Source organism: Calidris pugnax, unplaced genomic scaffold (assembly GCF_001431845.1).
Source record: "Calidris pugnax isolate Ruff unplaced genomic scaffold, ASM143184v1 scaffold341, whole genome shotgun sequence".
NCBI classification, from domain to species: Eukaryota; Metazoa; Chordata; class Aves; order Charadriiformes; family Scolopacidae; genus Calidris; species Calidris pugnax.
In genome coordinates this window covers 661,361-671,842 of record NW_015091149.1, presented here as the reverse complement: position 1 = coordinate 671,842, position 10,482 = coordinate 661,361, and the positions used below count along the sequence as shown (strand labels likewise).

The following is a 10,482-nucleotide window of genomic DNA, read 5'->3' as shown; positions in this document are numbered from 1 at the left end:
GGGGGGGGGGGGTTCCAGGGGGGGCGAGGGGAGCAGATGCTGCTTGTGATTTCCTCCCTACATCAGCAAATCACAGCCCTGAGCAAGCAGACGCCGGCTTCACCTTGAAGGGCAGGGCAGAGCGTGCGGGGCTGGCACAGGCTGCGACAGGGACCCTGGTACTGGTGGGGGTCAGGGGAGGACAGAGAGTGCCCTCACACACCCCGAGATTCCTTGGCTGGGAAGGAAACGCATCCCTGGACAACCTCCCATCAAGTCCCAACCCGGACCAGGGGGAGAATCTGGAAGCTGCAGGCGGGAATTTATGAGCCCTGTCCCCATTAAAATAGCAGGGGATATTTCCATCTGTCAGTAACCGGGGACAAACAGACGGGCTCCTTCGCACACCCCAGACCTCGCTCGAACAAAACCACCCGGGCAGGATCTGGCACACACATGACCATTGCCACGCCAGGAATTTATGGCTCCAGCTTGCCCCGTCTTTAGCAGGAGCAGGTATTTATACAGGCTGATTCCCCGGGGGGGTGCCAATGCCCAGGCACCGCAGCCAGAGCCCTGGCACCCACCACAGCTCCCAGCTGCCCACCCTCTCGCTTTGCTGGGGACAAGCATCCTCCCAACCCAGCTGTGAGCCCTGTCCCATCAGCACTTTCCTGCCTTTGAGGAAATTTGGTGTTTGGTGGGATGGAACGTGCCGGAGGGGAGCACGGGTCCAGGACCCCCCCAAGTGCAGATGTGCCAGAAGCCACCAGTAAACCCAGCAGGGAAGGCACCAGCACCAAGCACCATGACCACCCCGGTACCCGGAGAGCATCATGCTGTGCACGTGGGATGCTGCTATGACCACCCGTCCCCCAAAACAGGGCTGGGGGGGGGGCACACACAAGGGGTTTTATCACCCGGCAACGCACTGCTGCTCTGCTCTTTGTGTCACAGATCTCTTTGCCAGCCCTTCAGATGTCACTAAACAAACATTTCCTGACAAAGCTGGCACCGGGCTCCAGCCCCTCACTGGGGGGCTCCTGGGGGTTGCACGCTGTGGGTCGCAGAGGGGCAGCGAGAGGCTGGCACCCAACAGGCCGTTTTACAGGATTCCAGCATGTTCCTGCCCTCTCCCCATCTCCAAACCCTGGCTGGGCAGAGCCCATCAGTCCTCTCAGGGTGACATTTCTGGGCACAGTTCCCTGCCTCCACACAGGAGAAAACCTGCAGCGCTCGGCTGCACGGGTCCTGGGCAAGTAAATGCCAACAGATGGCACAAAGGGCAAACCAGTCCTTGCTGCACACCAGCTCCTGTCCCACAGCAGCCAGTGACCCAGTAACAGCCTCTCCACCCCTGGATGCGCTCCTCCCATCCACACAAGTCACCCATGGAAACCCAAGAAGATGCTCAGGAAGACTCAGAGAACCAGCGACCGTACTCACACACGGGCAGAACCCACACGTCCACCCATCCACAGCAGCACCGTGGGCTCTCGGGCCCCAAAACCACTTGAGGGACCATCAGTGCCAGCGGGGTGGGGGACACCCCCCTGGAATTCAAGCAGACCAGCAAGTGACAGACGCTGAGGACACAACACAACCTTCCCGAACATGCCCTGGATCCGACGCACCGAGCCCAGCCAAGCAGATGCCCCCGAGAGAGGGCAACCTTTGGGCCACCTCGACCTGAGGGATGGCTCCTACCTTGGGCTGCTGGCATCTTCCCCTTGTTGAGCTGCTTGAGGCGCTTCTGGTGGGACTTGCCGTTGTAGTGGATCTGCGCCTGCGCGGCCGAGTTGAGCTGGATGTTGCAGACCTCGCAGAGCGTGAACGACTGGTGCTTCTTCTCCCTCTTCATGCGCTGCTCGGGCTGGCCCGGTGGGCAACTGGCCGCCTCCACCAGCCGTAGCCCACTCTCGGGGTTGTGGGACGGGCTCAGGGGTCGCTTCATGCCTGCAGGAGGAAGGACAGACCCGCCGTGAGGACAGAGGGACCAGGAGCGGGGAGGGATGGCAAGTCAGGAAAGCCAGCACTGGTCCCACATCTATGGGGTGCCCAGACTGGATCTGGAGGGTGTTCCCCAAGTGAGAGCAACAGCATTTGCATCTCATCAAGATGTCACATTAGGCAAGGTGACATGAGCAGCAGCGTTCCCAGGAGGTTAGTGCTGGAGCAGGGAATAACCCACTTCTTCCAAGTTTCTTGCACCAGATGACACTCCTCCTGCCAGTCAGAGCTGCTCTGGTCAGCCCAAGGCAGAGTTGGGAGGGCAACCAACCCAAAGAGATTCAACTGGGAGGGCTGGTGTGCTGCCCCACCATCCCGCAGCCCAGCCCCACCACAGCAGGAGGGGGGGGACCAGCACTTCAACCACCTTCTCACCTGCTTTAACCTTCTCCTGAACATCGGGGTCAGCAGGAACCGACCCCCATCGGCAGCGTGGATGGATGGATGCTGTGGGAGGGGACTGAGCTCCCGCGGGACTCCTTTTTGGAGCAATCCCTGCAATTTCTCCCCAAAGACAAAAGACGGCAACTCAAGCACCCCTAAAATTGCCCCCCCCGGTTCCCCAGCACCGAGCCCAGCGTGGGTGGGTTCAGTGGGGGCTGCCCACCCCACAGCACCCCACAGGCGGGGGGAGCGTCCGGAGCCGCGCAGATAAAGCGGGTTTTGATGCATTAAAAACAAATAATCCAGATAAGAATCATAGAAGAATCATAGAAGAATCATAGAAGAATCATAGAAGAATCATAGAAGAATCATAGAAGAATCATAGAAGAATCATAGAAGAATCATAGAAGAATCATAGAAGAATCATAGAAGAATCATAGAAGAATCATAGAAGAATCATAGAAGAATCATAGAAGAATCATAGAAGAATCATAGAAGAATCATAGAAGAATCATAGAAGAATCATAGAAGAATCATAGAAGAATCATAGAAGAATCATAGAAGAATCATAGAAGAATCATAGAAGAATCATAGAAGAATCATAGAAGAATCATAGAAGAATCATAGAAGAATCATAGAAGAATCATAGAAGAATCATAGAAGAATCATAGAAGAATCATAGAAGAATCATAGAAGAATCATAGAAGAATCATAGAAGAATCATAGAAGAATCATAGAAGAATCATAGAAGAATCATAGAAGAATCATAGAAGAATCATAGAAGAATCATAGAAGAATCATAGAAGAATCATAGAAGAATCATAGAAGAATCATAGAAGAATCATAGAAGAATCATAGAAGAATCATAGAAGAATCATAGAAGAATCATAGAAGAATCATAGAAGAATCATAGAAGAATCATAGAAGAATCATAGAAGAATCATAGAAGAATCATAGAAGAATCATAGAAGAATCATAGAAGAATCATAGAAGAATCATAGAAGAATCATAGAAGAATCATAGAAGAATCATAGAAGAATCATAGAAGAATCATAGAAGAATCATAGAAGAATCATAGAAGAATCATAGAAGAATCATAGAAGAATCATAGAAGAATCATAGAAGAATCATAGAAGAATCATAGAAGAATCATAGAAGAATCATAGAAGAATCATAGAAGAATCATAGAAGAATCATAGAAGAATCATAGAAGAATCATAGAAGAATCATAGAAGAATCATAGAAGAATCATAGAAGAATCATAGAAGAATCATAGAATCGTCTAGGTTGGAAGAGACCCTTGGGATCATCAAGTCCAACCATCTCCCTTACTCTACAAAGTCCTCCCCTACCCCATGTCCCTCAGCACTGCATCTAAATGTCCCTTAAACACAGCCAGGGGTGGGGACTCCACCCCCTCCCTGGGCAGCCTGTTCCAATGCCCGACCACTCTTTCGGTGAAAAATTCCTTCCTAATGTTCAATCTAAACTTACCCTGTTGGAGCTTGAAGCCGTTCCCTCTCGTTCTGTCACTAATTACCTGTTAGAAGAGACCAGCCCCAACCTCTCTACAGTGTCCTTTCATGAAGTTGTAGAGAGTGATGAGGTCTCCCCTCAGTCTCCTCTTCCTCACACTAAACAGCCCCAACTCCCTCAGCCGCTCCTCATACGATTTGTTTTCCAGCCCCCTCCCCAGCTCCGTTGCCCTCCTCTGCACTCGCTCCAGCACCTCCAGATCTCTCTTGGATTGAGGTGCCCAAAACTGGACACAACACTCGAGGTGTGGCCTCCCCAGTGCTGAGTACAGGGGCACAATCACCTCCCTACTCCTGCTGGTCACGCTATTTCTAATCCAAGCCAGGATGCCATTGGCTTTCTTGCCCCCCCTGGGCACACGGCCGGCTCATATTCAGCCGTTTGGCAACTAGAACCCCCAGGTCTCTTTCTTCCAGGCAGATGGAGTCGGGGCAGCCCCGGTCTGTACGGGGGTGGGGGTCCCAAAAACCCCTACCCGGACCCGCGGGGAGGGAGGGGGTGGCTCTGCGGGGACAGGGTTGGGGGAGAACAGCAGTGGGGACCCCCCCACCGCGGTGTGTGGGTGCGTTCCCCCCCCATTCGTGCAGTGAAAGCCCCATCCTCAGTGGGTTCGGGCACTTCCAAGGTGCCAGATGCATCTCAGTCTTTCCAGACAGCACCCACCCCCCCCTTAAAAGTTATATTTAGCAAAAAAGTAGCGGGAGATTTTTTCCACAAGCTGTTAATTGAGCCGGTGGCAAAAGTCAGGACCTGCAGGGATGGAGGGTGACCCAGCCAGGTGTCACCTCAGGGGATGTCACCACCCCACACCCACTGCAGGGCTTGGCACCATCTCCTGAAGGAATCAAGTCATTTTGGCCCAGGGAGGGGGCTCACAGGTGGGGATGGGCCAGGACCTGCACAACGTGCCCCAACCTTGATGCGATCCATGCACCGGGCTGAAGGCTGGACCAACCACCAACAGCCCCTTCCAGTCTAAATTACTGCACAGTTAGCCCAAAATGTCAGCAATAAGAGCCTTAAACCCCTGCTTCACCAGTTAATAAGCAGCATGACTAAAAGGAACTCTACTTTAAAAGCAAATTAATGTTCCTGCTGGTGCAGCAACGAGAGCGAGGAGCTCAGCACCAGAGCTGCCCCCAACAACCCCACGTGTGGTCATTCCCCAAAACCAGCCACGATCGATGCCCGGTTGCACTCGGACGGGCAGGGAGCCCCGCGGGACGGCGAGGAGAGGGCCTTTACCAGAATAACCATTAGCAGAGCAGCCGGAAAGTAGATCTGGGAGATGATCAGCATCAGGAATGTGAAACAGGGCCCCGGGGACGCAGCGGGACACGTGGAGCCCTGGTGGGGACGCGCCAGCAGAGGCAGGTCCCTGGCTGCCCTTGGCATCCTCCCCCTCCCCGGGTATTTTTAATGCAATCGCATCCCGGGATGTGGAGCTAAAATTGGAACATTATGTGGACAAAGTATCCCAAAAGCCTCCCTTGTCTTAAAAAAAGGAACTGCTGTTGCTTTGATTAGACTGAGCCTCCCTGTCCCGGCTCTCGTTGCAGCGTTTAAAAGGTCTGTCATAATTACACTCACGCTCGTCTCATTCACTTAATTTCTGCTGCCCCTGTCCTGCTTCTCGGGTGTCAGGAGGTGAATTTGGTGATTGGTGGAGGGGACAAGTCACTGCACACGTGGGGACTGCGGCCCCTGACTGACGGCTCCTTTGGGGCAGATTTCAGCAAAGCACCAAGGATCTTTGGGGGGCTGCTCAGCACCCAGCACCTCAGCATTGGCCTGAGGTCCCCAAGAGGTCCTCTCCACAGCCAGCCCAGCCCTCACCCTGTCTCTAAAATGATTATTGAGCTCATAGTGCCCATAGAAGGGAAGGGGGAGAAACTGAGGCACAGTGAAGGTTAAATGACACCCCACACAGCCCCCCAAAGGTGACCCAGGGGCTCTGAGCCAACCCCAGCACCAAGCCCAGGGTCACCACATCCTAAGTCCACTGTCCTCATCCCACCCTGGGGTCGATGCAGCCAAGCTTTTGTTTTCTCCATGAAGGACCATGAGCAACCTCATCTTTTGGGTGGTTCTTCCCAAGGGGTAACAGGGCTCCACTGGGACGGGGAGGCTGAGCTGCCACTCACCCACCCCTGCCCAGATCTCACCTGACTGACCAGCACCAGCAACACCCCCCAGACCCATGATGCCCCCCACCACCACTACGTGCTCTTCTTGCTGCCCTTCACTGGGAGCCACCAGGGCTCCTTTGGCTGCCCACGTGGGACCGAGGGCTCCTGCGGGTGTGGAAAGCTCGTGACAGATGTCCAAATCTCTCTGAAATTAAAGAAGGTCAGAGCAGCCTGGGTGTCACGGCAGCGGCAAGCGCCGGGTCACAGCACCCACCCTCCCACCCCCCAGCCTTCCCAGGGTGGTTGCCCACCCGGCATGGTGAGATGCCAGCCTGGCCACCACCAGTCCCTGATCCCCCAGGCACCCCCCAGACACATGGCCTGGGGCTGCAGCTCCCACCTCTGAGTCCAAGGGGGCTTTTCCCCTCTAGTCCTCAACCACTTTTACCGCTCACAACCACTTGGAATTACAAGTTGATTTTGGGAATGCCATCCCCTCGTCCCCTGTCACTCCCAGCAGCCAGACATGGTGTCCCCAGCCGAGCAGCACAGGAAGTCCATCATTTTAAGGTCAGTTTTATACTCTTGTACAGTAGCCCATAACCTCAGGTCTCTCCCTCTCTCTTTTTTTTTTTAATAACACCATAAACATGTTGCAAGACTGTAAAGTGTTGACAAATGTTAGAGACAATTTAAAGTCCAAGCATTAAATACCTGAAATAAGAAAGGCTCTGGTTTATAGAGGGTGCACGACAGCAGAACTTGCCTCCTTTCCACAGAGCATCCCAGGGGGTGGAAGAGAAGTGGTGGATCAAGGCTCTGCTTGGCAAGGACATGCTGCTTCATCTGCTCCAGGACCTCTGCAGTGGCTCCCCCCCCGTTCAGCCCCCAGGGACCACACTTCCCCACCCACAGCAATTTCTCCTCCCAGGAGCCAGGTCAGATCCATTTGCAGCAGGAGCCCGGGCAGCAGGACTCTGTCCCAGCACTGGCACTGGCCCCAGGGACGCTGCATCCCTGGGCACTGGGGCAACCCCTGAGCTGATGCCACAGCCCAAGTGAACGTCAGCCCCGGGAGAGCCCTGACCAGTCCCCTGAGCACCCGGGGCCTGTCCTTGCCCTGTCCTTGGCACCCAGACAGCAGTGAGATCCCATTTCCCAAGAACTTGGTGCCTCCAGGCTCCCTTTTGGGGAACGGGGTTGGTCACTGCCCTGTGGTCCCCTCCGCAGGGGACGTCCTGGGGGCTGCTCTGTGCAGTCAGGGGACGAGTTTCTGAAGAAATATCCTCCACTTCACCTCCTAAATGGGAATCAAACTCTTCAGAAGCTACAACTCTCCACACAGGCTGAAGACCTGACACATGCCAGGAGCTGCCCGTGCACCCCACGAGCTTGGCGATGCAGCATCCTGAGCCCCCACAGGATCCCAACCCCCAGCAACCAGGGAGGGTCACGTCTCAGTGAGCCCCTGGGCTGTCCAGGTGGACCACGCCGTGCCCTGTGCCACAGCTGGCCACCTTCTTCTGCATGGCCCTGCCAGGAACTTGTGGGTGACAGCAGCCCCCGTCGCCAGCAGGGAGGAGCGAGGGGGATTAGTGGGGGCGATGCCAGCAGACATCTGCAGCCTGCTGACACATTTACACACCCTCAGACGGCAAAGGAGGAGCTGGAGCTCAGGGCACGTGGCAGAGGTCTTGGGTAGCCACCCGCCCTCCATGCTGGGGCCCCCCCAAATCTCCAAATAGCTGCTCTGTAGCCAGGGGAAGAGACTGGCACCCAGAAAAGCAGGGTCTGGGCATGGGCTAAGGCACAGGGACAAGGAGGAGGGTTTTGGCCAAGATCTGAAACGCTGATTAGAGTGAGTTTGGTGCCCATTGGGTCCTTTGCCTCAATTCTGACCCTCCAGATAAGAAACCCCACAGCGCAGGGAGCGGTTAAACTCAGCCCGACCAGAGGTTTCCACTCTGATACAGCCTGAGATCTGCCGGGGGTCCTTCTCCCAGTCCCACCCCAACAGGGACCCCCAGGCTCCCTCCTGCCACCGATTTGTGTCCCCTGAGGCTTTTATTGGGCCTGAACACAATGGACCCAACGCCTGGGGCCAGAACCTCCACCCAAGTAAAACCGCCTTCGTCACGGAGCTCGAGCGGCATCAAAATCTCTAATTGGCAAATCCGTCCCATTGAGCCACGTGGAATCAGGGAAACTATCCCCTGAACCTAAAGTCAGGATGAACTCTAAAAAGAAATCTTAAAAAAAAAAAAAAAAAGAAAACCTGATTTGAGTTCCCAAGATTCCACAACTCTGAATCCACTTCCCTTGTCTCTGGTTGAGCGCACGCAATAGTAAATAAAAGCAATGGAAGTATCAGAATTAGTAAGAAAGTCGCCACCAACAGCTGTCACAAAACTCACGGAGCAACGACCTTACCTGCAACGGCCCCGTTTGCATTTGCCAGGATCCAGAGGAAAGGCAGAAAATCCCCCCGACCCTCACCCGAGCGCGACCCCAATCACTGCACCCCACTCCCGCCTCAGCCTCCACTTTGCTGCTGGAACTGGCCGCTGGAGCTGACAGCATTTTCCCAGGAAAACTGGCTGGAATGAGTAAATTCCCCAGGAGTTATCCCACGCGCGGGGGTGTCAATCTCAGCAGAAGGGCTGGTCGAGTCCTGCAGCGGCTCCATGATCCTCTCACTGCCACACACAGAGGCCAGGCAGGTATTTGGATCAGGACCCCCCCGCTGTGCCCACCCTCCGGAGCCCCCCAAGGAGCCCTCGACCCACCTCGGGGCACAGAGGAGCCCACCTGGGGGGTGGCAGCCACCCCATCCTGCCGTCACACAGACCCTCACCACCAGCACAGCCCATTTCCAACCCGTGTGGGCTCAGGACAAAGTGACACCCAAAGGGGCAGCACCGGGTGCCCCCAGCCCAGCGCGGGGAGGCTCTTACCTGGTGGCCAGCAACGGGAGCGTGGAACGAGCCCTGAGCAGCCGCCGAGCCCGTGTGCCGCGGGGGCACCGCAGACACCCCTGTGCCCGCAGAGTTTCCGACCCTGGTCTCGTATTTCAAGGAGCGCTTCAAACGCCATTCGATCGCCACTAAATCAGCCCTCATCAGCAGCCTCCGGCCGGGGCGAGCAGTGCTGGAGGCTCAGCAGGTTCCCAAAAAGCGCCCAGCGTCACGTGGGGCGGCTGGTGCCAGCTGGCACAGCCTGTGCCCGAGGGGCCGCCGGCAGCCAAGAGCGGGCCAGTGCCCCCAACATGGGAGGGGGGAGGTCCCCAGGGCTGCCCCTGAGGTTGGACCCACAAAATTCCCCGGGGAACTTCATAAAGAGGCACCAGGTGCTGGCAGGGGGGTGCAAAGGGACCCGGTCTCGGCTGCAGTGGGCACACAGGGGCTCTGACCCCATGGCCCTGGAGACCCACTATGGCATCAAGAGATGTTCTGACTTCCCAAACTAAGAGCTGAGCAGACACGGGCAGACCACAGGTTTCAGAGGGCCGTGGCCATGCCCACACCACTTTCAGCATTTCATAACGTGGCATCAAATCAGTCCCCCTTGTGCTCCCCCTCCCCAGCCCCAACATATGCTCTGCTAATGCCGGAGCGAGGCACATTTTAGGATCAGTCCATAAATCAAAACAAGGATTAGTGTCAGCCGGTCTCAGGGCTGCAGGCTGGCTCCTGGGGGCTGACCCTTGGATGCCCCCCTCAGATGTCCTCCCTGGGGTCCCCCCTCAGTCCCTCTCCCCCCCAACTGAAGGGCAGGGGGACACCCTGCAGCACGCGGGCACGCAGAGGGCATTGCAGGGGCACACGCCGGTGCTGCGGTGCCTGTCCTCTCCTTTGCACATCAGGGATCATTAGCGCCGCAGGGCTGCGTGTCCCCTGAATCAGCAGATCACAGCCCTGCTTCCGAACGGCCAGGACGGCTCAAACCCGAGCACAAGGAGACGCCGGGGAGGGAACAAGGCTACTTTCCTGCAGCAGCACAGAGAACATGCCCATCTGCCCCAGGAAGCTGGGAATTGCCTCTCATCTCCCACCCCAGGGTCCTGCATCCCTCAGCTTCTAACGCTGCGCCCGTAACGCCTCCATTAATCATCTTCAGCAGGGACCAAAGGGGCAGAACGTGGGGTAAAGAGAGAGAAACGGCGGTGGCAGCACAGGCAGGGTGTACAGGCTCTGTCTCTTTAGAATGATAGATTAGGTGCTGGGTCTGGGGATCACACTGTCCTGGGCACACATAGGTCCTGTCCCTCCCTGGGGGTGAGGGTGGGCTGGAGGGGTGCTCCTGGCAGCGACCCACCAGCTCTGGCACCAGCAGAGGGACAAGGAAAGCAAACACGGGCAGGGAACGTGACATTTTGTCCCCGGGGGCTCAGCTGTAAATGTTAACACAGCACAAGGGAGCAGCAGGAGAGGAAAGACCCGCCATT

At 56.0% G+C, this 10,482-nt stretch overlaps 1 protein-coding gene across 1 annotated transcript in view; it reads right to left on the bottom strand.

The window, feature by feature from the left end:
• The window catches only part of LOC106898018 (zinc finger protein 385C-like), a 55,894-nt gene extending 46,763 nt beyond the window's left edge, over positions 1 to 9,131 (bottom strand). Inside the window, 4 exon segments of the mRNA XM_014959074.1 lie at positions 1,687 to 1,947; positions 1,950 to 2,048; positions 6,075 to 6,203; positions 8,993 to 9,131. Coding sequence (XP_014814560.1) covers positions 1,687 to 1,947; positions 1,950 to 2,048; positions 6,075 to 6,203; positions 8,993 to 9,131 — 628 coding nt within the window.
• Positions 9,132 to 10,482: the final 1,351 nt, after the last annotated feature.